General features: G+C 42.6%; 1 protein-coding gene across 1 annotated transcript in view; it reads left to right on the top strand.

The window, feature by feature from the left end:
• ADAM12 (ADAM metallopeptidase domain 12) overlaps positions 1 to 26,337 on the top strand; it is a 168,024-nt gene that overhangs the window by 130,971 nt on the left and 10,716 nt on the right. Inside the window, exons 12-16 of the mRNA XM_082053564.1 lie at positions 10,758 to 10,935; positions 15,389 to 15,478; positions 16,885 to 17,080; positions 24,110 to 24,218; positions 24,343 to 24,541. Of these exons, the coding sequence (XP_081909690.1) occupies positions 10,758 to 10,935; positions 15,389 to 15,478; positions 16,885 to 17,080; positions 24,110 to 24,218; positions 24,343 to 24,541 (772 nt within the window). The remainder of the gene's footprint in view (positions 1 to 10,757; positions 10,936 to 15,388; positions 15,479 to 16,884; positions 17,081 to 24,109; positions 24,219 to 24,342; positions 24,542 to 26,337) is intronic.

The following is a 26,337-nucleotide window of genomic DNA, read 5'->3' as shown; positions in this document are numbered from 1 at the left end:
CCTTTTCCTTTTTTAATAAAGTTGATATACTGATGTAATAAATGGCTTGTGACAGAGCTCGGGCTGTTGTGCCAGCAGTGCAACTGCTTTTTTAAAAGCAAAACTTAAGCAACACATCCCTGTGCCCCAGTAATTTAGCACATTGCATTCTGGTCCTTCCTTTAGTAGGAAACAGCCACGACGAGATTACAGAATAGATTTATGTCACTCCGAGTAGCCCCATGTCTGCAGCTCATTTGGCGTTCCTTTTTGTTAATAATTGCCATACATTGCAGATACATTTAATTGTTTTGGCAAATCAGATCTGCATTGAACAATTAGTAGCGTTGGTAAATAGGTTGCACGTTTCCCAGTCCTTTACAGGAGCGGGGCACTGTGAACAATTAGGACGCAGAGCTACAGGACAAGTCTTTAGAAAGAAATAAATTGCTTTTTGTTTTGGTTTAGTCTTTTCCATTTCAGTAGATGTGCTGTTAGAAGTGAACATATTTTTGGTATATTCTAGAGGAGAACTCGTACAGATTTCCAGCATGCGTTTTCTGTAAGTGAAGCTGACAAGGAGAGAGGTTGCTCCTCAAATGAAAACACATTTTACTTCTGGTCTGATTATTTATAGCAGATACTTAAAGACAAGTCGTGTTTTGTACCATGTGGTGTAGCCAGAATGGGTACAGTTTTACTGGCTTGGATGCTGGTATGCGAAAGCTCAGCTGCATTTTGTCTTGTCAGTGTAATATCCATAGAAAATATAGCTCCTTAAGGGACATTTTTCTCCCACAGTGCTGTTATTGCCATAACCCATGAGAACAAATCATATAAGGGCATTTCCCTTTATCTTAGCTTTTCTGTTTCATCAAAAAACCTTTTCCACCTGCAGGGATAAATCTGTAGTGCAATGCGTGGAGAATTCAGCACACAATGTCCAGTTTTAATTGGTGTTAATGAATTCCGAATTCCCGGAGCATAAATGGAAACATACCTTAAAGGGCATATTCTTAAGGTCACATGGATGCTGCTTTTTGAACATGTGTTGTACGCCCTGGAGCACGTTAAGGAATTGATGGTGACTTGGAAGGCTGAATCACTGTAATTAAACGATGCCTACAGCTGCGTTTGCCACAGTTGTCGTGAGAATCATAGTGTGTTGTGTGCCTGGGAAAGATGTGCAAACTGTTTAACATTCAGAGCGGGGAAGATGTCCATTTTACCCCAACAATTGTTTCCTCCAAGGTCATTCTATTTTTTCTGATGTCAGAGGCTGTTAGAAAGCCCTGGACACATTTCCTGTAGGATTATTGCAGCAGAAACACGGGTAGGCTCCGTTTCAGCTTTTAAAAATTGAATGGCGCAGCCCCAGTGGTGAGATGAAGATAAGCGACCACCTATTTTAGTGTAAAATGACAGAAAATAAAAAGGTGAAATAACTTTGGTGTCCTAGGGAGCCTTTCTGGCTTCTTCTAACACAGCCTGGAAATTGCATTCATCTTGGTCATTGACGTTCTCCTGGCAGCTGAGCAGCATTAGATGTGAAATCCAGGCTCCCTCAAAGGTGATAGGAAGGCTCCTATGGACTCCAGTAAGGCCAGGATTTCATCAGAATACCTGTGGATTCCTTTAAATTTCTCAGAAGCTTTTCATTCCTGTGAGTGAAAGCTTTAATTTGCTTGCTTAAAAATCCCCAACGCTCAGATCATGGCCTGATCCATTCTTCTCTCATGGCTTGAAATAGTGATTACGTGCAATGCTGCTGCTGCTTAGTTCATTTTCTTTGTTCAAGCTATATGAAAAAGGAAAGGAGAGCTAGAAAAGTGATTTGTTGTTGTTTATGAGTTTTTTTGAAGGAATTCCACTTCATTTGCTGAGGTGATGTAGGAGATATGGGATAAACTGCTGTTTTTTCCTCAGTGCTTATCCTGTAGCAGAAGAAGGGAAGGTGGAAACGCTGGGGAATGCAGTCTGGTTTCTGGCACTGTTATGCTTCACTTACCTTGCCTTTGGATCTTCTAAAAGAAAGAACAGTTGAGCTGTGCTTCTTGCAAGTCAGGTACTCCTGTCTTGAAGTCCCAGTTTATTAAGAGACCTGGTAGTACCGATGTTAAGTGAAATCAATATGAGCCTGTCCCCAGGGTATATATTATTTCCAGCTTTTTGAAAGGCTCACACGTTTTTTCTCTAGCACCCACATCTCGCTGAGTGGCATTTCCATAAGCTGCATTCTCTTACTGTCACTGCAGCTTCTTCACCTGCTGCGGCCAAAGGGCTGTTTCCCAAACCCTTATCGCTGTCCTGGGTTCCTCCACGTGGGGTTTAGTTCTCCTCAGAGTTCTCTTCCCTAGACTTGATGTCCTTGGATCTGCTCACTTGCCGTACGGGCTCATCCTCCCCCAAATCCATCTGCTGAGGCCAAGGACCCACAGTATGGCGGGTCTTTAAATCAAGTGGTGACGCTGACGCTCCTCTTCCATTTTTACAGGGTCTAGAATTAAGACTTTTTTGAAAACAACCACTCGTAATTTCTTAAATTCATGCTGAAAGAAGCATTACTATTTATCCTGAAAACAAATAGTACAGAAGTTGGGGGGAGGAGCTCCCTAGGACTGAAAGACAAGGTAACAAATAAAAAAGTGGCACCAGGGGAGGTTTAGATTGGATATGAGGAACAATTTCTTCCCCAAAGGGCTGTGGGGCACTGGAACAGGCTGCCCAGGGCAGTGCTGGAGTCACCATCCCTGGAGGGTTGGACAGACGGACATGAGGTTCTCAGGACATGGGGCAGTGCCAGGGGTGGGTTAATGGTTGGACTCGGTGATCTTGAGGGGTTTTTCCAACCAAAGTGATTCTATGGTTCTGTGGCCAGGAGAATAACCGGGCATGATTCTTCTGCTCTTCAGGGTGCAGTATATCAAGGGTTGTATTTAGGATACACACAGGCAGGACAGGAGCTTGTACTGCTGGAAGGAGGAAGTGTCCATAAATAAATACCATGGATTGATTTTTCCCTATTACAGTTTAGGTTTGAATTTCTTTTTTGTTTGGTTTGCTTTGGTTTTTGAAAAATGATTTTGTTCTTCTCCCCCAGCCAGACATGCTCTTTATAAAGTGATTCTCTCAAAACCGAGTTCCCAAAGTCACATTACTTGTTTTTTTCCTCCTCATCTGCTCATGACCCATTTAAAAAATAATCCCAGAGTTTTTCAAGGGAGAAAATCAGAATGTAACTGCCTAAAACAAAAGTTGATGTAAGGTCACGTTGGGAAATAAATGAAGTGTCATCACGATGTAGCGCTGCCCCAGCATTTCCAGCCAGGTCATACGGTGCTTTTTATCTAACCAGAAATCAATAGAACACTGATCTTCAGGAAGGTATTCTGAGCAACAGGATGGACTGTTCTTCTTGATTTGCTTGTCGTGTGCTGAGGATGTTGGTTTGTGCAACAAATTTAAACCCTGGGCATTCTTTCTGTGCCTCTTATGTACAGTTTCCTTTGTTGGCGGCCAGTGCTGGGTCCGCCTGCTGCCCCGGTTCTCCAGCCTGAGGCCAGGCCTGGCCTGGCCTGTGCATCCCTCCCTCTGCTCGCTGTTGCTTTTTAGCTTTCACTGTAGTCAGCATTGGATTAACATCAAATTCTAAGCAGTAGATTGTGAAACCTGAACTCTCAGCAATCCAGCAAATTTTTATTAATGAGGTAGCGGTCTAAAAGGAAACAGAGCAAGAGATGAGCCAGAGGCGAATTCAGACTGATTATAGCTACTTTCCCTGGCTGTCTGCTTTCCAACAGGAAGAACAGTTGTCTGAGTTCAATTCCCGTAGAGCTTTTGCAATGCAGATAACTCGAGCATAAAGTCAGAATTCTGTCAGGATTGATGAATCGGTTTAGTGTTGCTTCAGCCCCAGATCACAGAAAGGAAAGTCACAACAGACCTCTCAACAAGAAAAAACTTCTCTGACCGTATATTTGTCAAAGTAACTGCTAATAATGTTTTATTTGGCAGTTTTGTGACTGCAGAAATATCAAGCCATGACAGTATATATTGTATAAAGCCATTAAATGGTGGTCCTTTGCAGACAGAAAGTATTTTTCTGAAACATCCAGTTGTTTGTTTCATTGCTGCTTTCTGCCCTGAAGTCCCCCAGTCAGTATTATAAATCTGCCTTTTTGGATAGTTCAGGTAGTTAAATTTTCACCTTCTGTTCAAGTCTCGGCTGGGGCTGGGACAGCCCAACCCAGGCACCTGAGCTGAGATTATTTGAATGTATTTGGCAAATCTGCACCATCCCCAGGGCCAAATTAAAATGAACCTAAAGCATTTGTGTGCAAAGTTTAAACATTCGCTTGCAAAGACTTTCTTTTCAATAACCCTGGAAATTTCATTGTAGCTCAACAAGCCATTGCCACTACACATCAATTAAATGTAACCACCAGTGTGGCATATTCACAGTTATTTATTGGAGGTGTAAAAACTACCATGTAGTGAACGTGACAAAAGCTGTAGGAGAAATCTGGGCTTGTTTTAAATTCACTGACCGTGAACCCAGACAGCAAGAGCTTTGATGTCATGTAAAACCACATAGCCCAATTCCATGCTCTACTTTATTGATGCTCTAGGGATTAAAACTATAAAAGAGGAGCAAGGGAATGAAAAATAGGCTAGAAAAATAAGTGCGAGTTGTCAGACATCTAGTGCCTTTTGAAGCCAGCTTCCTTTTTCAATCTTTTTTTTAGTATATATAAAAACACCCTGCATTTTTAGCTAAAAGGTGTGACCCCTCCATTCTGGTGCCCTGTTCAAAGGGACCTCCGGGTCAGCCCGTCTTCCCAGCTTTGGGTGGGAGAGGATTTGCAGCCACCTTTAGGGTCTCCCTTTGCTCTGTTGTGCTTATGGGATCTACTTTAAAACTGCATTTGTGTCTTTCTCCCTCAAAAGTAGTTACAAATGAAGGCATTGTTTAAATAATAGATTAAAAAGCCCTTCCGTATGATGGCATCTGTCTAATTTTAAACAATCGCTATTAAAACATGAGGCGTATGGAATGATGTGTAATGACAGAACTTTATACACGAAGGGATCTGTAGTATTCGAACACCTATTTCAATATCAAAGAAAACTCAGGTTTACCTCCTGCTTAATACCTAAGTCTGTGAGATTTTTTATGCTTACTAACTTATTAACAAACATGCTGTACGGAATAGCTGAAGTGTCAAAAAATGTCATCTAATAGCAAATTCAGTTTTATTCTAGTAAGCTCATCTCTTAGAAGACCATCAAAAGTTGTTTTCAAGAGATGGAGAGCGGTAATAATGTCTAGAAGGTTAAAACCAAGGGAGATGCTTTTTAGTGGGAAAGAATGATCAGGAGTTACAGAAGGCTTGAAATTTGTCATAGTTCCTTGCAATCAACACCTCATTGGATCTAGAAACATCCATGTTGCTTAACCTTATAGAGGTTTATTCTTTTGTCACTCTCTCTACCACTTCCATGGAAAAGTCACTTACACCTGAATTAACAAAAGCAATCCTGTCTCATTTTTTTGAAAGTTAAAACCCCCTATTTTAGGTTCCTATGTTGGACTGGAGATTTGCAACAGAAAACCTACACATTTATGCATAGGTAATTCTGTAGTGTCTAAACACGGGGGAGCTCAAACGCCCATCTTCTGCCTCCAAAAAAGGATCTGAGTTGCTCTTCTTGTGAGCCCTTGGGCACTGAAAAATGAAGAATTTTGGAGACTAAGAAGAGTAAATACTCATATTTGTGAATCTCAAGGGGTCGTAGGGTTGGGACAGACACAAAGAGACACTGCGGTGTTCAGCTCTGACAAGGTGGTGGAAATTCAGGTGTTCAACCAGCGACATTTCTTGTCTTTGAGCACCTTCATGCTCTTAAAAGTCGCTGCTGATGTCTGAGCTATTTCCACATAGGGCCTTGCAGGCTTGATTTTTCAAGCATTCTGTACAAAACCAGGTCCCAGTTTTCTGCAACTTTGGAAATTAGCTAGTCAGTGGTTGCTTCAGTAAGTACGCTCTGGAAAATCGAAATGTCCTTTTAAAATTAATATAATCTTCAATTATCATATTACCTCAGGGAGGAAGGCTTGGTGGTACTTAATAGAGCTCGTTGGGGCTGTTGTGCATTTTAATTGAGTGAATAATTGTAAAGTACTTCGGGGCCTTTTGGTAAAAGGCTCTGTATAAACATTGCCATAATGCTGAACAATCAGGTTGTGATATGAACTAGAACAAATGAACCATATCACTAGATATATAATGTATACGTACATATAATGAATGTGTATATATATAACATTTTGGAGAGACGAAGGCATTTACTTCGTAAAAGTCCTTGAACATGAAAAAATTCTGAGATTGGATAGCGATAATCATCATAATCAAAATGTTAGTTTTCAAGACGTTGTGAACCTGCAGTTTGTCCTTCTGTGTGATACACAGAGAATTGCCAGAAGCATCGATGGTGTTACCGCTTCAGTGGTGCTTCTTGAGAAACAGCAAGATGTGGTTTATGGCGAGGAACATGGAGGAGGTAGATCCAAGGTACTGTTGTTTAGACGCTTAAAGTTGGAGGTATACATCTAGACGTTTGGAGGCACCAAGGGAATTTCAGTTCAGGTGGCTTTCCCAAGGAATTGCCGCAATGCAGTGGAATGGAATTTGGTTTGGAATGGAGCAAAGATGTGCAGCCAGGAGCATTTTCTAGTGGGAGGAATGGAACAAGCAGCAGTTGCAAATGCAGCACATGAGCCTGAGCGCAGGATCCGTGCGAGGACATTCCTGATGTGCTGTGGTCCCCTCTGCCCAGCAGCGGCCACTCTGTTTCTCCAACGGCTTTGGCTGTCTGGTCTCTAAAGACTGTCATTCTCTGCAGCACTGAGCCTCTCTTTTTCTGTCCTTGTTCTCGTGCTTTTCAGCCCGTTAGGAGCGGGAATGCCTCTGAAACAGAGATGAACTTGCAAAAAAAAGGCAATGGTGGGCAACGTGGTGCTTGTACAAAGAATTCTCTGTTCTTAAAAGGGACTTGACATGGTGATGATGCCACTCCGCTTAGTTAATAAAAGGAGCCATCTAATACAGGCTAAATGCAAAACGACATAGAGGAAACTGGCATTTGAATGACTTGAGTGCTTGAAATATAAATGAATGGGACAAGACCAGACTCTGTTTCTAAAGGAATCAGTTACCAGGCATCCTTTTACTGCTGTGAACTCTCATTTGCAGGAACAGTCAAAGCTATTTTTACTGGGAACTGGGATATTCATTGCTTGAGATTAAGTGCATCTTTTAAGCACCAAGGAGACACTGAGGAATGCGGTGGATTCAGGAGGGGTAGACAGACTCTGAAATTATTTTCCTTGCTGTAAACCCAATGAGGAGACTGATGGAGTGCTGGGCACGATCTGAGTTCTGTGCAGTTGTACCCACAGCCAGAACGGTTTGACAAAATGATCCATTTTGTACTAAATCTACAGATTCAAACAGTGTAGGAACTGTGTGGGCTATTCAGCATTTTAGAACAGGAATTAGGTTGCACCAAAGTATCCTTTCTCTTCCCAATTGTAGAAAAATAAGAATCTGTAAAAGAAAATGTCTTGAGTGAAGGATAATGGAATATACTGATTGCTAATGAATTTTTTATCTGGTTCTCCAGTGGCTTAGATGAGCTGGTAGCTGAGAGTTTTTCCAATAGGATAAGTGGCTGATGGCTAGATGACTAAATATCCCTATTTAGCCTGTTATGGAAATCTTGGAGACAGGTCAAGGGCTGACTTTGCTGTGGAGACCACAGGACTTTTTCCCACCCGAAGGTTGTCCTTCCAGGTGAGTCTGAAGCCTCATAACAGGATAGTACGAGGAAACCTGCTGCATTTGTTCAGAGGACAGATTTCTTCCATGTGACTGTTACTTTGTCATTTTTCACAAGCTCCAGAATCACTTACACATCGTGCCTAATGCTGCTGACGTCTGATATGAATAGCGTCCCTTCCCATCTGCCAGGGATTTCATGCTTCTGATGAAACAGCTTTAAAATTGCAAAGACGGCCAAAACGTAGCCTAAAATCACAGTGATCAAACGCGGTGGCTATTACATGGGACTTTCTTTTGGTCAAAAAAAATGAAGAATGCTTGTGTGTCAGAATATCGTGGTATTAAACATCAGTTATGTTTCCAGTGAAATAACTGGCATCAATTGATGTGGGGTCTTCTCTTGCATGGTGTGGTTACCCTTCAGGTGCTCTCTGTTTCCACTTGTCGGGTCTGTCTCTGGGTTTGTATTGCTTTATTTTGGGCACACTTGCTAAAGAACAAGTGTTTTCAGAAAATTTCATCTAATAACATGTGCTGCACTGATGTCAGCTGAGGAAATCAGCATCAGAAGCAGGAAAAGCCGGAAGATGAATGGATCTCTTAGTACAAAATAGGAAACAGCTTGAAGTTCCTTTGGGGGAAAACAGAAACCTCATTCATTAACAATGACATTATTTCAGCGGTACAGAGAGAGGATTCTGTTCTCCCGGTAATGGACAGACACATCTCCCATTCATGCAAATGACTCTGAGCATTCATGGATAAAAAGGAACAGCCTTAAAATATTGATAGTTTTGACTGGCGAGCTTTCTCATGGTCTGTGTGCGGCCAAGACATACGGCACAGGGAAAAATGCATGATTTGTGTTCCTGATCTGATGTCAGTCTCCATAAGGTGTGCATGTCTCCCCGTGTTCATCTCGATTGATATCAAAGTAAATGTGTCACTGAAGTGAAGGATCTTGTGTGGGTGACGCACTATTCATTTATTCCCACTGTGATATGAGGATCATGTCTGATCGAGCACTCTTACATTTTGGCAGGATTTAGCAGTCACATGCATCTGGGGTTCTTGAGATGTTTCTGGTGGTTGATAGTAGTGACCATCCATCTACCTGTGCCATAGTCGTGTGCGCAAGATCTTCTGCAGCTCATTTGCTGGTCAGACTAAGAGCAGGACAGGAGTTTGGAGTGTCCCGTTAAGAACATCTCCATTGCTCTGCGTGAAGTGGTCAGGAGGAGGTTTCCCAAGCGTCCTTATTTTCTGTTCCGTTACTCCACGTACCTTCCTCGTTTTCCCTTGGGGCCCATGGCACAGCAGCCTGACTCCTGCCTTGTGCTATCCCGAAATTGCTTGATGTATCTTATACTCTTATCATTTTGCCTAAACATTGATATTTTCCACACATTAGTTTTTTAAGTGGAGATGCCTGTTAACTTTCCATATGTCAGTGAATCACAGAACTGTCTAATTTAAGTAGACAAGTCCTATAGTGATACGTGAAAATGATTTTCTTCTTCAGAGTCATGTTCTTTTCCAATGAGCTGGCTGTTTCATTGAAAAATAATCTGTAAAATAGGTAATTTTAAATATGCACAAAATAAATTCTGTTGTGTTAGGTACCTCTAGCCTTTCTAGAAGATCCTAATCAACTTTATGGCAGCAGTGGAAGCTCTATGGCATCTGTAATTGTCAAACATTTTTTAATAGAATCGATCCCTTTCTGATACCTATAGGCATCATCATTCACAAGCAAGCTTTTCATTTCAGGATGTTAGAAACAACAGGAGATTAATGAAAGTCTGAAGTTCAGCAGTGCAGAACTTCCACCTATTCTCTATCTTGTCTGTAAAGATGATGCCCAATAACGTGGGAGTGCTACAAAACATGTAGGGAATAAAGTCCGGTCATGATCAGGTTGGCTCCCTGTGCTGCCATAATGTTGAATTGCTGCTGGACCGTGGAGCAGCAGTGGCCCAAGTACCAAGTCTTAGGGGAGAAGCTATTTTATGATTTCATTGCGATCCAACTTGGACGTCAACCGTGTGCCCATCTCAGCGCAGAGAGGACACAGCAGACTCTGGGATGTGCTTTGGTGGCCACATCCAGCTGCCACTTTGTCTCAAATCTGCAAATCCAACCCCAAACTTTCATTAGTGAAAATGGAATTAAGTCCTCAACAGAAAACCATGAATTATCTGGTGATATTTGTACTGCCCCGGATCATTTCAATAGCATTGTCCATGTGTTTTCCAAAAGAACTCGGAGCCGCCGTGTGCCTGCACAGCGGGGCCGAATCCTGCTCTCAGCAGTGTGAATGCAAAATGCTGGTGTTTTCAGTAGCATCTTTACAGTCATCCTGGTGTAAAATAAGAATTTGCTTCAATCATGCACTTCTCAAGCTCGATGATGAATTGCAGAAGCAGACTCATCAAGTTACTCAGTGTTTTTCTGTATGATTTTTCCTGAAAAGAGCAGGAAGTTTGCCATTCTGCAGAGCAAGAGGAATGAATTTGCCATTTGGGGCTGAATTTTCCAAGAAGGATTAGGATGTTTTGCAGTCCTGTAAATGCGGGAATCCTTCTTGCTTGCCCGGTATTGCTTTAGGCTCATGATCAGAATTTGCGCTGTAACTACGTATGCAAAAGAGAAAGAAAGAATTCCAAATGGGAACATTTTAAAATCCTTAACAGCAGCTACAGGTTTAAGTGAAGATGATGGAAATCCCTTACTCGTAGTCAGAAATTATTATATGTTTTTGGCACAATTTCACAGTGAAATTGCTATTTCTCAATCCTAGGTTAAAGGGTTAAAAAAATGAACACCGTCTTCACGTTTGCCCACAGATGTGCTAAAAGGTCACCAGCATGGCAGGAGAGAGATGTTCTCATCTGATAACACCACCTCTTGTTTTTGTCCCTGTGTATTTTTTCCTAGCTATCCATTTCCCATGGTGTTCAGTAGCTGCAGCAGAAAGGACCTGGAGAACAGCCTGGAGAAAGGAGTGGGAATGTGTCTGTTTAACCTGCCTGAAGTCAAGGAGTCCTTTGGTGGACAGAAATGTGGGAACGGCTACGTGGAGGACGGCGAGGAGTGCGACTGCGGGGAGCCTGACGTAAGGAGTTACTGCTCACCTCCTGTCGACACGTTCTTAACAGCAAAGATGAATCAGAATTGCTTTGACACGTTTAACGCGATTCGGTGTAAAACAAAACTCTCCGTTGCTTCTGTCTTAACAGCTTAAACCTCAGAGTCCTCAGATATATGAGGAGTTTGTGCTTAAATTGCATTTGAGTTGCTGAAGTTAAGGCTGGAGTTAAGAACGTGTTCGATTCACCATTAGAGAACAAATTCTCGTGACTGCTCCAACAGACTAATTGTGACTAACTCATCTTCCCAATAACAGAAATTCCTTCAAGTACTAGCTAATAAGCTAAACTCAAATTTCTTAACTTTGCTCAAATTTCTGCTATTACCATGAATTAATTGAGGGTTTTTTAGCGTGTATCAGAAGCCACTCAGATATTAATATAAATAGTTATATAAGTATTATTATTGCCTGGGTATTTTTTCATTGCAGCCAGCTTCAGTTTTTAGGTACAAGACCTTTCCCTCCTTCACCATGAGATTTTTCTTTGCCGCTAGCCAATTACCTACTGACAGAAACAGCCTGTTCTGCCTCCCAAATAGATTGCTGCTGCGTCAAAGATGGTTCCGTTTGGTTTAGTGAATGTGTCCGAGAGCTGCTCAGGTCAGGGGACAGGCAAAACCCGGGGCTCCAATCATGTCAGATCCCACATCCTTATCCCTTTGGCTTCCTGTGCTCGTTGGCTGGATTGAACGTCTCTAAGATTATCTGAATTAAATATATCAGCAGATGAGGGATTTGTTTCTTGTGATAATGTGGTTCTATGGACAAAATAGACCAGGGCAGTTCAAACAGCGAGATCTTGCTGTATCCTGTCCGTACAGCGGATTGGATTTACACAAGCCGTAAGGATTTCCTGACAGTTCACTCATTCTTCAGGGTAACGAGGTTGGAGGAAGCAGTCTTATCTCGTTTAAAGTCAATGGAGTGCAAGCAGCTTGCAAATGTCTTTCTAACCCAGTTATCTTTTCTCATTTTCACTTTTGAATGTTAGCAATACCTTTTCAAGTGGAAGCCACTTACTGTCAGCAAGCACTGACTTCGTTTGGCTCTTCTTTCTGTGTTTTTCCTTTTTAATTGCATTGGAAAACTGCAGCTTGGGCCCAATTACATTAGTGTGGAATTACTGCTGTAATCTAAGTGGTACCAAAAAACCCCTTAGATGAGTTAATAATTGACTGCCCAGTAATTTATACCAGCTGAGTTTTGGCAGTAGTATTGCAGTGTTTTGTGGCATGGAAAGCTGTACAATAACATATTCTAGTTGTATTTTATCAGTGATCAGAAGTAAATATCAGTCAATATGTAGACGTAGGTGGCTGGTAGGGATATTTCTCCTTTAGGTAAGATACCAGCCTTGTGTTGAGGTCTGTCCTCGCTGACATTGATTAACAGTGGGCTAGCAATGGATTCATAAGGATGAAGGGCTGTGGCTGTAGCCATGAAAATAGGAAAAAATAGAAGAAGGAAAAAGATAGCAAGATAGAAGAAGGGAAAAAAGAATAACCTTGGTCCCTGAGAACTGAAAAGTGACATATGCATCTAATTTTATAACGGGCTGCAAGAGGAATCACAAAACTACAAGTAGGTAAATCAGAAGTCAGGCCAGTTACTTCCAAATGTAGTTAAGATCTTGTGCCTCAACAGCTGTGACATGTGAGGGACGAGTCAGCGCAGCTTTTGTGCCAGGAAATCTTGTGTTACAAACCTGTCAGTGCTCCGAAGGACTGAGCAAGTGGATGGAAAGAGATTATGCTGTTCTTGTGGCCTGTGGGGAATTCAGAGAGGCTGTAGACCAAAACCTTTCACTAAAGCCTCTTTAGGAGACTAAGCAGCTGTGGGATGAGAGAATATTGCATGGGCAGAAATTGGGTTATAAAAGATAGGAACTACAACCAGGTATAAATGGTTTGTTTTATGGAGTGGAAGGAGATCTGCTGTGACGTATCCATGAGATGTGTCCTGGGGACTGCACAATTCAGCATATTCATAAACAGCCCGGGAAGAGGAATAGTCTTGAATTTGCTGCTGACATGAGTTAGGATGGTAGAGATGAACGCTGGCTGGGAGACTGCGGAGGAACCTTCTCAGACAGCTGGACTGGGCATTAAGATGACAAATGGGATTCAGTGCGGAGTGATGCACATTCCAAATATCAGGTAGAAGATGATGGACTTGAGCTGACTCTGACCATAGAGGAACGAGACTTCGTATTGCAATAAATAGTCTCATGAAAATGTCAGCTCAGTGCTCAAGAGTGGTCTAAAAGGTAAATAGGCTGTTAGAAATTACTAGGGAAGAAATAGGAAAACAAAACAGAGCATCAATAGGCCTCTATAAATCTGCTGCATCAGAAAATGCATATGCTGTTTTTCCTACCCCTCCCTGATCTCAGGAAGAATAAAGCAGAATGAAAAAGGTTGAAAGAAAAGCAGTAAGGTAGTTGAAAGTTTTGGAGAGTCTCTGGCTGGAAAAGAAGAAAAGGAAGGAAAATGCCATAAAGCCATGAGCAAAATGGGAAGATTGAGTAGGGAGCGATTGCCACCTGCCAAGAACCGTGCAAATGCAGTTAGAAAATGGCAGGTTTCAGACCAGCAGAAGGAGCTGCTCCCCACGCTGCATCGATGACTTGTGAGTTCCTTTCCACTGAATGTTACAGGTGCTAAAAGTGCCCGTGGAGCCAGGGGTGAGCCAGGAGACCAGGAAGGTGGCGTCTGTGTGTCTTCGTATTCTTGTCCTGAAGCATTTTCTGCTGGTTGCTGCCTGGAGGACACAAGGCTAGAAGGGTTATGGGCTGACCCGATGTGGTCTGTCTTGTGTGCGTAGAAAAGAGGGGCTGCAAAAATGTCCTGTCTACACTATCTGACACCATGTAGGTGGTCCTGGAATTGCTGAGGTGCTCCGATGAGCCCAGGAGACCCAGGCCAAGAAACCCAACAACTCCCATCATTGCTGTTGTTGCTAATAATAATAAACTACGACACAGCAGTGGTTTGGGGTGGCAGACTCCAGCCTTGGGAGCCTTTTCTGTTTGCTCGCCTGTTTATGTTAAAACCATTCCTGACAATTTAATGGCCCAGGCACAAAAACTATTTACCAAACCTATTCCCTACAATGAGTAATAAGCGCGTGAGTAATTGGAAATGTCAAAGGCTGCAGTAATATCATTCAGAGAGCCGTGTCTTTATCCCGATGAGCACGTGGAATGCCCATTGCTCTCCATTGTGGGCTGTGCAGGGCCACATGATGGGCTGTAGGAGCTGACTGACGTTGCTTTCCTCCTCTCTGCTTTTCTCACATTGCTATTGAGGTGAATTTATAAAATGCGCTTCTGTACAGCAGAATGTTACTTCTTAACTAGAGCAGCTGCACAGAAGTATTTATGCAGCCTGCTGCCTTCCGGCATGATCAGAAATAGGTGCAGGAAGTTGTTCCCCTGCTCCAGAGCAGCGCAGTTAGCTTGGTGTATTTAGGCAGATATTATCTAAGAACACAGTGAAGTGCTGAGAATAGTTTTGCTCTTTATTGTGAGTGCAGTGGTAGCCCTGTCTTCCAGTTGGAAAGCTTTACAAAAGCCAATAAAGTAAGAAGAAGCTGCGAACATCATTGTAACACACTTTTCCTGTGTTCCCTATATTATTGGTGATCCCTTGTTAAGTCAAACTGACTTAACACAGCTGAAGAGCAATTTTATCTGCTGCTATTTTTGTTAGAGAGCTGAGATTCCAGCACAGCTGATTTAACTTGCAGCTTGAGAGCATAATCTTGGAAAAACCAATCCATTATTTTCTGCAACTTCTTAGTAGCTCATCCTACTGAGAATGAAGTTTGCAAAAGCCCGCACATGCCACCGTCTAATCCCTAAGTGTGAAACTGGGATGTATCAGTTAGCGAGAATGCAGTTCATACTCATTTCTTTTCTTAAAGCTCTATTACTGGCATAGCCCGATAAGAGATTACATGGAATGGTGTCCTCATCTGCTTTGTGGCAGCCGCCTGTCCCCATGCGATACAGAAGTCTGGTGTGCAACTATCACAAAATAGAGAGTTGTAGTTTGATGTTCAGTAGCTGCAACACAGGTCCTGAAGGCAGTGGAATCATTCCACTGATCTTTGTGGAAATAAAACCCTGTACTGTGGTGTCAGGGTTGGTATCAGCGTACTTGAGTTGTTTGGGATATTTGGGATTAGATCCATAGCTAGAATAAACCAGCCTTCCTCGATGGCTTCTCTGCTTTTACTACAATTATTGCGCTTGCTGAATCTAAGGACAGACAAGACTGTTTGGATCAAGTTGTAGAATTTCATGCATAATTCATTGTTTCATGTCTGGCTTTTCTTGGCAGAGCTATAGGCAGCCTCTTGATTTACAGCTCATTGTGACTGCAAGTTGTCTGCTCTCAATTTATCCTCCATCTAGGAATGTACAAACCGGTGCTGTAATGCAACTACCTGTACTTTGAAACCAGGAGCAGTGTGTGCACACGGACTTTGCTGCGAAGACTGCCAGGTGAATCCATGGGGATGGGGATTTTCTGTGTGGGGCGGGCAGGATTCCACAATGTTCGCGACTGCAAATTGTAAGCAAGGATGCAGAACAAATTAGTATCATTAAGCATTGAGACACTTGGATCTCATGTAAGCAATTAAAAACATTCTCAAATTGTACCAGTTACTGAAAGAGCAGATTAACAGACTTTTTTTTTAATGGTGTCTGAGCTATTTGTAGCCATTTAATTTGCTTGTGCAAAACCTCTTTTCACAAACTTTTGTATTCTTTGATTGTTCCGTGCTTCCATGGATGTTGTGCTCTGGCAAACAGTCGTTAAATGCTGGACCCTCTTTTTGTGCAAAGACTCTTAAAATATTAATTCTGTCAACAGCATATGTATTTTTAATGGCAAATCATCAGCTCTTGTGAACTCCTAACATCCCATAAAAAGCCAGCTTGCTGCAGGCATTTACCTTCTTCAGTTCTCAGGCCATCTCTTGCATATGGGCTAATAAAGCATTCAGCAGGTTTCCATCGAGTCTGTGGCAACCATCTGCCTAAAAGCTGGGTAGCAGCAAGCTACCCAAACAGCCAGCAAATGCTTTTCAGCAAAATCCATCTCCACGTCTCTTTGCTTTTTACTGAAGGCGCTGCTGCAGTTCAAATTCAGCGCTGCTCCCAGGGCACCACCAGCTTTTAAGGTGCTTGTTGATAAGCAAAGGTTCCGACTGGTGGTTTCAGTTGGCATTGCCTGCTAGTTGCCTTCAGCTCTGAGAATAATATAGTTATCCAGGGAAATCAGGACGGGACAGGAAGAATTATACGGACTAGTTGTATAATTAAGTTGAAGATCTTGATGCCCGTAACAGAGTGATGTTTCCTTGAGGAGATGCCCCTCCACCCCAGGCAGCTGAATCTGGAGGCAGGTGGGCTGGTGGCTTCATGAGTTATATACCATAATCCATAACATGATGTGATCAACTGGCTGCCCTGCTCCGTGCTGTCTTGGTAGAGCCATATGGATGGAAAGGTTTCTGTTCTGACTTCTGGTTGGTGCTGTAGAGCATCCTTTGCATTACAGCCCAGAGTGTTTCTGTGCCCCTGTGTTTTGGCGTGGTTGCAGGAGACATGCTGAAAACTTTGGTTTTTCTTTGAAAATGAACAAAAGGCTGGATTTACCTTCTGACCTGAGCCATGTGAGCCGTGTTTGCAGCTGCGGGTTGAGTTTGGCCCTCCTTCCTGCCAAACCCTCCACAACACGTGTCAAATAAATGTGTTTAAAGAGCTGCGCAATCCTTACACTGTCCTCTGCGGTCAGTTGGTGCAGAGCCAGTGGAAAAAGCTGTTTGTGCACCGCATGAGTTATACCACTGCATAACTCTTATTGATTGCAATTCGGTTAAGGATTTCTGTTTGTTTTGCAGTTAAAACCAGCGGGGATTTCTTGCAGAGATTCAAGTAATTCCTGTGATCTGCCCGAGTTTTGCACCGGAGCCAGCCCTCACTGCCCAGCCAACGTGTACCTGCACGACGGGCACGCGTGCCAGCGGGAGGACGGCTATTGCTACAGCGGCATCTGCCAGACCCACGAGCAGCAGTGCATCACGCTCTGGGGCCAGGGTGAGCCTGAGAGCCGGGAGATCCGGTCGTGAAATACACTTGGGAAAGAAAAAGCAAAAGGCGTTTGGTTATAGATAGAGCTGGAAGAATTTTCTGCGGTGCCAATCTGCATCTATTCTTTTCTGAACTGAATAATGAGGGAATAATTTTGTGATTCATTTTATCGTTGATCTGCAGTCGGCTTCATCTCTTGCAGCAGGAGGTAGAGAGCAACAGTAACTAGGTTCTTTTTGCAAGACGGCTGCAAATGGCTATGTGAACTTAGACAAATCATTTAGTACTGGCTTTGATATAGTCTTATGTCATCCTACAAAGTGCTGAATGGTCTTGGCAGGTTGAAATCACATTTCTTTTCAGGCTGGTACGTAACCTTCCTTCTATGCTCTAAATAGCCCGTGTATATCTGTCGACATCCCAAAACAGAGTTCAGTATTTGACGTTAACGTAAGATTCTTGTATCGTTGTGTAGATTTTATTAATTGGTGTTACGTGTAAACCTGCTTCCTGACAGTACTCATGGCAGTGTATGCACTGAAGCAGAAAGATTTTATTCTCCCTTGGGAATTTTTGTATGTTTTGCAAAAAAAGATCTCATTGTACAAGTTCTTGGGCTATCCTAGACAGATGCTATCCCAGGAAAGCTGTTCACCTTTCTGTAATGTCCTGTGGCCCTTCCACTGAAATACAAGTACTAACTCAGCCTTTTACTGTTGCCTCCTGCATTGATAAGGGCCAGTCGTGTCTCCTTCAGCATCTCACTTGGACATTCTCTCAAATGGGAAAAAAGACTTTGACTTCTCCTGAAGAAAAGCATTAGTTAGAGTAGATTTAATTATTACTGTTAAACTGACTCTTTTGGCTCCCTTGGCCTCTTTCAGTTCAGTATTTCTCTGCCTTCAACTCTGCTTCAAAACTTATTTATCAATATAATGACACACAGATGGTTCCCTTTGTCCAAACCCTCATCAGAAGTCTCTTGAAGGATTTATCTGTCATCATCACAGGGATTTCGACTGTTCACAGTTTTAAAGAGAGTTAAAGCACCTGATGCAGATGGTAGGTTAGCTCAGTTGTGTGGGTCTAAGAGGATGTTAGCAGAGTTCCAGTTCAAAATTAAACTCCCTGTGTGGAGCAAGCCATGAGTCTGATATACTCCTCCAAATCCCACTCACATGGTAGAGTTAATATGAGCACGTGTAAGTGTGTACAGCTATGGTCTCCAGTCTTAGTCATACTGAGATTTTTAATCCCCTGGACACACAGACATTTTCTCTTGTCTAAAGCAAAATCTCCTGATGAACCAGTTTCCCATGCCGTGGAAAGTTACTTGGTTGGACTGTTAATAATTTCAGTTGCTGAGAAAAATTCAACTAAAGGTCAGAGAGCTGAATTGCTGCAGCTCCCTTGCCAGGTCTGTGTCCTACCGCAGCAAATGCTCCAAACCCCTGGGCTCCCCGGGTTCTTTCTTGTCCTTCTCCTCTGGCCTGTTCAGCGTGGGCAGCGCTGTGCGTGGGGTCTGTGCTGGTCAGGGCTCCGGGGCTCTGAGAAATAAGACTTTGTTCAGAGCGGAGCTCCAGCGGACTGGAGCTGGAATACACTTATTTGTCTTAGGAGTACCCAAGGATAAAGATTTTGAAATGAAGGATGGGACATTACCAAACCTGAACTGGAAGGCTTAATTCTCTTCACATTCTTGGAGACCACGCCAGGAAAATCAGCCTTCAAGCTGTGCAGCACATAGGGCTCAGGGAACAACCTGGAGCCTGTGTTCTGGATTTAGGGACTGAGGATGTGAATATCCACCACTCGGTCACATCTGGTTGGAGTATGAGCAGTTGGAAAAATACTGTGGGAGAGAATTTCCTTCCAGCCTTGCAGCAGAAAGAGAGACTTGACATTCTAAGGTGGTGTCTCTGGCCTCTGTATCCAAACAATACGTTTGAACCTTTCACTAGGTTGTTATAGTTGATTAAAATGTTTTTTACCAACTGTGTGTATTGAAATGAAGGAGAGTCGTTTGGTTTTTTTAAAACAAATTCTACACCATAAAGAGAAAACAGGTCAGAGTTCACTTATATTAATTCCTTTTTTCTGCTTCCCGATAGGAGAAAAACGTGCTAAGTAAAATACAGTAACTTTTTTTAATATTCTGTATATTGAATTCCTTATCACTGTCTTCTTTGGTATATCTTTCCTTATTTGTTGGATTACAAGATGTCCAGAAGCCAAATGATAAATGTCAATCTTAATACTTTTAGGTGTAGTTAAAGAAAAATGATGAGCACTGTCAGAGCTCGTTAACATTAGGCTGAGCAATAGGAATGTGTTTCCAGAGAGATGTACTTGCATTTCCTTGGGTTTTTTGCTTACTTTCAACAGATAAATTCAAGTCAAATAGTGGAATACGTTTTCTATTCCCTATCTGCAACATCATGGAAAGCTTGGAGTGAAAGAGGGGAGGAGGGCCTGGGGGCAGTGGCTGAAAATAGCCATAAATTCCTCTTACAGCCCAAGTTCATTCCCAGAACACACAGATATTTCTCTGTCTCACCTTAACTCGTGTATTTTTTGTCTTTAAGGAGCAACATGCATGAATTGCTTGTGACCTTTTTAGTCTCATATTCAAAAATATCCAACTGTGCTGATCTGACTTACTGATAGCAGTGACACATCTGTGCAACACCTGGGGCTCCACTGCCACATCCCGGGAGCAACGGGACACACAGATCAAGATACATGAGAGAGAGGAATTATTGATTACCAGGGAGTAGAAGATTCTCAGTTTTAGGCTCATGGCTTTTTCTACATTGACAAGAAAATGATTCCTTAGGGAAGGAAAGGAGATGCTTGTCTGTGTTTTCCTACTTTACCCCAAGGGGGAAAAACCAGTGGTTTGGGGAGCCAGTGGCAGGCACTGGCTTAATAATTAGAAAATACTGAAATTTGTTGGACAGATGTAGCCATTTGTTTATGCAGAAAGAATCTTAACTTTAATGTCAATATTTGTTACAAAGACCCGTCACTGCTGTAAGAGTTTTGTGTTTTTTTCCCAGCTATGACACTGTAGGCAAAAGAGATGGGCTGCCCATCTAACCCAGCTGACCAAACCATCACCGACTGGTTTTGTCTGCAAAACTACTAATTTATCCAAGCACTGTAAAGATTTGAGTCCAATGAAAATCAAGCTCTTTTGATCACCAGAGATTTATGCCCAGGCCTGTTTTTTTGTTGAGATGTGTAAGGCATTAAGCCATGTTTTCAGGGCCAGTGAGAGCCAGCAGACTCCTGAAATGGAAAATTATTGGTAACAGCTCAGCCCCATCTTGCTCTTGCACAGACTGAACAACAGGGATCACCAAGACAAAAAGGCCAAGGGGAGCTTGTGGAACGTTTGCTTTACATCAGCTGTGCGGTAAAACAATGAGAGAGAAAATCCAGGCGCAAATCACGTGCCAGAGAATGGTATTTTTATGCTTGTATTTATTTACACAGTTGTTTGTGGTGCTGGTTCGTTTGCTCTGAGCAGCAGAACTCCAGTTACTCAGGTGTGGGCTTTTTTCCCTTCCACATCCATAAACACCGTATAATTTTTTCAAATGTCTGAGACAGTGTTTGGAACTGAGTTGAAATCTCTTTTGTGCTGTCAGCCTGAGAACGGGTGTTTCTCTCTTCTTGGAATCAGCACCATGGTCAGAAAATTCTCTCTTTCAGGAGACGGTGGTTTCTCATTGCAGCAGGTCTCGTGCTGATCTGAAATGACACAGTGTTTCTGTATCACTTCCAAAAGCATAGAGCATCTCTTTTTTGCAGCCTTACAGGGAAAGAAGCGGGCTCATCAATATACACCTTGGGAAAAAACCTCAGACTCTGGGGGGTGACAACGGCGGTGGTGAGCTGGGACCTTCTGCGGTTTCAGATGGCTGATTTAATCCCTTGAATAACACTTGGCGTGGAAATGCTGACAGGACCTTCATTACAGGGTCACGAGACTGTAATTATCAATAGCAAATGAGATAAACTCTGCTCATCCAGCTCGAAGCACTTAATCACTGGAAGTCTTTCACAGATCATTTTGCCTTTGCCTGTAGAGGTGGCAAAATAGAGAAAGATGGGACTTTCTGCTTCAGTTTATGTGGTGCAATCATGATAAATGGGTTTCTTCCAGAAACACAACATTACAATTCTCTTCCTTAAGCGCCCTCTGAAATCCTCCTTTTAACTTGGGAGCTCCATCTGTTCAGCTTACACTCTGATATGTTTTCATCTGTAAAAATGTCCAGATATTTTGAGAAAGCAGCGAGGAGAGGGAACAGCCGTCTGAATCCCAAGCAGCAATATGTTTTGGTTTGATACCAAGGACCGAAATTGAAGCTAGCTTGCTGTTTCCAAGCGCAGATGATCGTTGGGTACCAGGTGTTTTCATACCCAGGCTGCTCCCAGCCTGGCAGGGGGAGCATTTTTTCCGTGCTCCATGAGATGTGTTTTCTTGTTGAGCATTATGGGTTGGAGCTGAAGCTCGCTGCCTGCGCCCTGCGAGGATGCTGCAGATGTGGTGTTCTTCCTGTGGGCTGCTTTCCATCCGCTGGAGCATTCAAAAAAACCCAACCAAACAACACGTTTCACCAAGAGAAAGAGGCAGATAAATACCTTAAACTGTCTTAGTGTGTCAGTGAGCCCTTTCTCTCTTTAACACCTTTTTTTTAATGTGTTCATCAGGAATGCAATGATGTGCTACTGGCTGAACTAGTTGGGGCACAAAGCTCCAGGCCAAGAACAAACGAGACCCATTGCAATCGAACAGGATAGCGGTGCATGGGGGAGCTTATTCCTTCGGTGAGATGGGTCTGAGCAAATCCACCTTCGCGGATATGGGAGAAAAAGCCTTTTTTCTTGGCTTCTTGCTTACAGCATATTTTTTTCCTCCCTTCTTCTTCCTTTCCCAAGCTGGCACAGTATATGCACATATTAATGTTTGTATCAAGCTGAATCGTTAATGTGCCTGCCCTGGGAAAGATGAGTAATCTACATGCTGAAAATGGAAATCTGACTTTTGCTTTTTGCACAGTGCCTTGTCTGGATGCTTTTGTTGATTTTTTGATTGTTGCTTGTGGTTTAATGAGAAGAAGTGAAGGAGTCCTGTGTGCGTCCCTTTTAATAGTTCCAGATTTGAGAAATATTCTGAACTCAGCAAGCCTGATCGTAATCTTCCAAAGAATTTCAAGCTCTTGTCCTGCTCTCCAGGGAACAACAGCTCATATTCTGTTCCTTCTGTGCTTTTCTTTCTGAGTTTTCTAGTTGCACTATGTAAAAACGTTAGAGGGAAAAGAGAGTTCCATCTTAAGCCTCTCTCAAGTTTTAATATTTTGTCCTTAATAGCATTAGATGGTGCAGCAGTATATAGTATTAGTCAAGCTTCTGCCTGTGAAATGCAGATTATTAATTGAGGCGTTAATCTCTGAGTTATTAGTGAAAAGACCCACACTAACCGGAAGTCTTAAAATCATACTTGTATTTTCTTCTCCAGGAATTTGACCCCTTTTTTATTTTAAACCTTCTTCCTCCTTGAAGCTTTTCAAATGAAATGTTCAGGATGGTGTAAATAAATGGGATGTTTTACCCACACTTGGAAGTGGCTCAAAACATTTTTAAAAAGAAGTGATGTAAACTCAGTTTGTCTCCGTTAAAGATGAGGGAACGCTGTAGGAATGGTCTGTTCTCAGCCCTCAGGCTGTAACATCACTCGTTGCCAGTTCTTTTTGCTTTAGTTTGGCTCATCTCTCAAAAGTACAGAAGTGTTTCCAGCAGATAGCTGTGAGCAGTTTCAGCCATTGTGTCTCCTCGCCACCTTGTGTGCTCAAAGCAAGTCCGCGTATTGGATTAGTTGGAATGTTGGCAGTGACTTGATTGTGCTATTAATTATCTTCATGGAAAGAAAATATGGGGCAGTAAAGGGCCCTAGAAAAGGGCCTCTTAATCTTACAAAGAGCAGCAATTATTGGCTGGAAATAAAAGCCGCACTTCACATTAGAACAAGGGGATTAAATTCTAATACATGGACTAATGAATCATTGCAAGTCAAAACAGGGAAGTGGATCCTCCACCTCTTGGGCCTTGCAGATAAATGCAGGTATCGTCCCACAGAAGATATTCAATACTTGGTCATGATCTGGGAAAAAAATGGACAGGAGATGGTATAAGACGTTAGAAGAGATGTTCTAATAGTACCTCTAAACTTCTGAAATGTAAGGCTCGATAGTGTGTCTGCACAAACATTGCCCGTACTCGCCCATCAGGAAAGTTCCTTTGCTGTTAGGACATGTCTCCATCATAAAAAGCTGTGGTAGGTAAGAACCAGATGCTGCCTTTCTTCCCAGATCCTGCTTCTGCCTCTATGGTAGAAATGAGCCTTCTTCCAAGTCAGGCTTTCAGGAGCGGATTAACAGAGGATTCAGGTGGGGATGGGTTCTCTTCCTCTCCCAGTGCATCAACATGAGCTACCAGCAGCGTATTCTCTTCACCATGGCGTGTATTTGTGTTTGTACAGTCACATAGGACTGGTTTGCAGCTGGATTTTTTTCTGGTTTCGTGGTGTTCTGAATTGCACTTCAGGCCATACTTGAAGAGTGTTTTCTTTGGCTTCAGCTCTTGGGCTTTCGCTACAGTCACGTGGACTCCTGGAAAAAGAGGGAGTTGACTTCCCGGCTGGCCCTTGTCTTTCTTCACCAAACTAGATTGGGCATTTCCTAAAGGTTTTTGTGTCCCAGGAGGACCCATAAGAGGGATATCATCTAGAGAAATTCCAAAAGAGTTGGCAATGCTGAGCAATAGGCAATGCACAAGAGAGACAAATAGTGGGAAACCCGCACATCCCAGCTCTTCAATTAGCATGCGGATCCCGCGCCGGTTGTGTTGTGCTTCATCAATATGCCGATCACATCGCACCTTCCCCTAAAGCATCGGTGGAGCTCCAAGAAAATTGTTAAAAACACCTTGTATGAGCTGGAAGTTCTGATGAGGTTTTGTTTTCAGGTGCGAAACCCGCTCCTGGGATCTGCTTTGAGAGAGTCAATTCTGCGGGTGATCCATACGGCAACTGCGGCAAAGACTCCAAGAGCTCCTTTGCCAAATGTGAACCCAGGTACGGGCTGTCCCTGCCAACAGGAGCAGATACACCGGGGTGGGAGGGGGCTTATAACCTTTAAAATTATTTAACAACATTTAAAATTACTTAACTAATCTTTGGTTATGTTTATTCCCTTCAGAGATGCTAAATGTGGAAAAATTCAGTGTCAAGGGGGAGCAAATCGACCTGTAATTGGTACCAATGCTGTTTCCATAGAAACTAATATCCCGCTTCAGGAAGGCGGCAAGATCCTGTGTCGGGGGACGCACGTGTACCTGGGTGACGATATGCCCGACCCTGGGCTCGTGCTGGCGGGAACCAAGTGCGAAGACGGGAAGGTGAGTTCTGAGATCCGCCCAGACAAGGGGAACATCACTGTGCTCATGCTGCAAAGTATTTTGTGCTGAACTGCCTGGGTTTTGCTTTGGAATAGTTTCTTTTTCCCACAGAACAGTTTCTCATGCTTACACTGGGTCACATTTTTACTCCCATCTTTTGGCCACTATTCTGGATCACAGATGTAATGCAAGTTGCTTCAGCTTATAACAGATTTTTTGAGGACAGTCCCAAGTATCTGTCCATGTGGGCTAGAGGTTTTCTGCAAAATAATTACAGCAAAATACATTACACAATCGTTAATGAATTTCTGAGTTCAGTGTATCACTTTCCCAGTGTCTGTAGTGTTGCAAAATTGTCATTAACTTCACTGGAGGTTTCAAAATATATTATATCTGCTGATTGTAGCTCCCCCTCTCTTCTTTTTTCTTGCAGCAAGAGTTGTCTGTCTATGCACTGGTGGAAAAATCTAAATCCATTGTTGGTTCAGCCACCAAAACTGGTTCTCACAATCATATTTTGCAAACTTTGTGAATTAGCCGATGTGAATGGAGCCGCGTTTCACATGGCCGACTCATTCTTAGGTTTTCTTTTGTGGGAAAAGGAACAGAGAAAGGTGGGAGACAGGCACGAGTTTACAGGAGGAGCGATGGAAAGGAATCCAGAAACTATTGAAGGTTTTCATACCCTCACTGGGTTCCTTGCAATAAGAAAACAAAAAGGTGCTTTGATAATCTGTGGTGAATTCAGATAAACCTCTGAAGTTCTGAGTGCTTGGGAGTTCTGTTGGATTATCAACCTGCGTTGGGAACAGGTTTAAAATACATCCCTAGTGAAACTACAGTTCTGGCACAGGAAAACAGCCCTGACAACATCTCTAAGTCATGTTATAAAATGTCTTTTCAAAGAAAATTGAACGCTGGGAAAGCACCCCATTATGTTTTACTAATGAGTATTTAATCTTTCTAATCTATCTAATCATACACATACACACTATAGAATACACAGGCTAATACTTCTGAAATTGTATGTTTTCCTTTGAGGACATTAGTGCGTTTGTATTATGGATTAAGAATATGAATTTAAATATTCTTGAGTTTTCTAAGGCGAAGATACAAAATTTGAAATTCAGCCATTTTAATGTGATCAGAGCTGTGTGAGCTGCTGCGCGCGGAACCTTTGAATGGGGAACGCTGCTGCAATCAGACCGTATTCTCTGCTTGTGTGCATGTTGATGCCAATTCACTCTCATTTCCTTTCCATTTTTCCTTCTCCTCAGGGGATAAGTGCCCTGATTAAGCATCCCTGTTGTCTCCTGCAGCACTGTTCCCTGCTTAATGCTAATTATTGTGACTGACTTTTAGTACTACTGAACTGAACTGCAGTTAAACAGGAGCAGAATTGTGCAGTCATGTTTTCCTTTTTGTCAGGATAGTGACAGTCATTCCAGTCCTGATTTTTTCTTCTCTCAGTTTTGAGCAGCATAACTCATTACTGACCTCTTCATCAGCCATTTGGTTGATGGGGTTATTAGATGGTACTAATGTTGCTTTACCCCAATTTTCAGCCATATTGGCAAAATTTACCCATAATGACTAGAAAACAAAAGTTTTGAATCTGATTACTGTGCATATGCTATTCGTTTCAACCATTTTCTATAAGATTATTATGACATTTTACATGTGTTTGGTTTATATTTTACACCAAAAATTTGTTTCTCTTGGGAAAATTCTTGAAAACATCTCTGAGCCTGTATATATCAGTGACCTCAGCTGAATATTCAGCCTGTCCTGGGTGT

This window comes from Streptopelia decaocto (genome assembly GCF_964273445.1).
Source record: "Streptopelia decaocto genome assembly, chromosome: 5".
Lineage (NCBI taxonomy): Eukaryota > Metazoa > Chordata > Aves > Columbiformes > Columbidae > Streptopelia > Streptopelia decaocto.
This window is presented reverse-complemented; position numbering and strand designations above follow the sequence as displayed.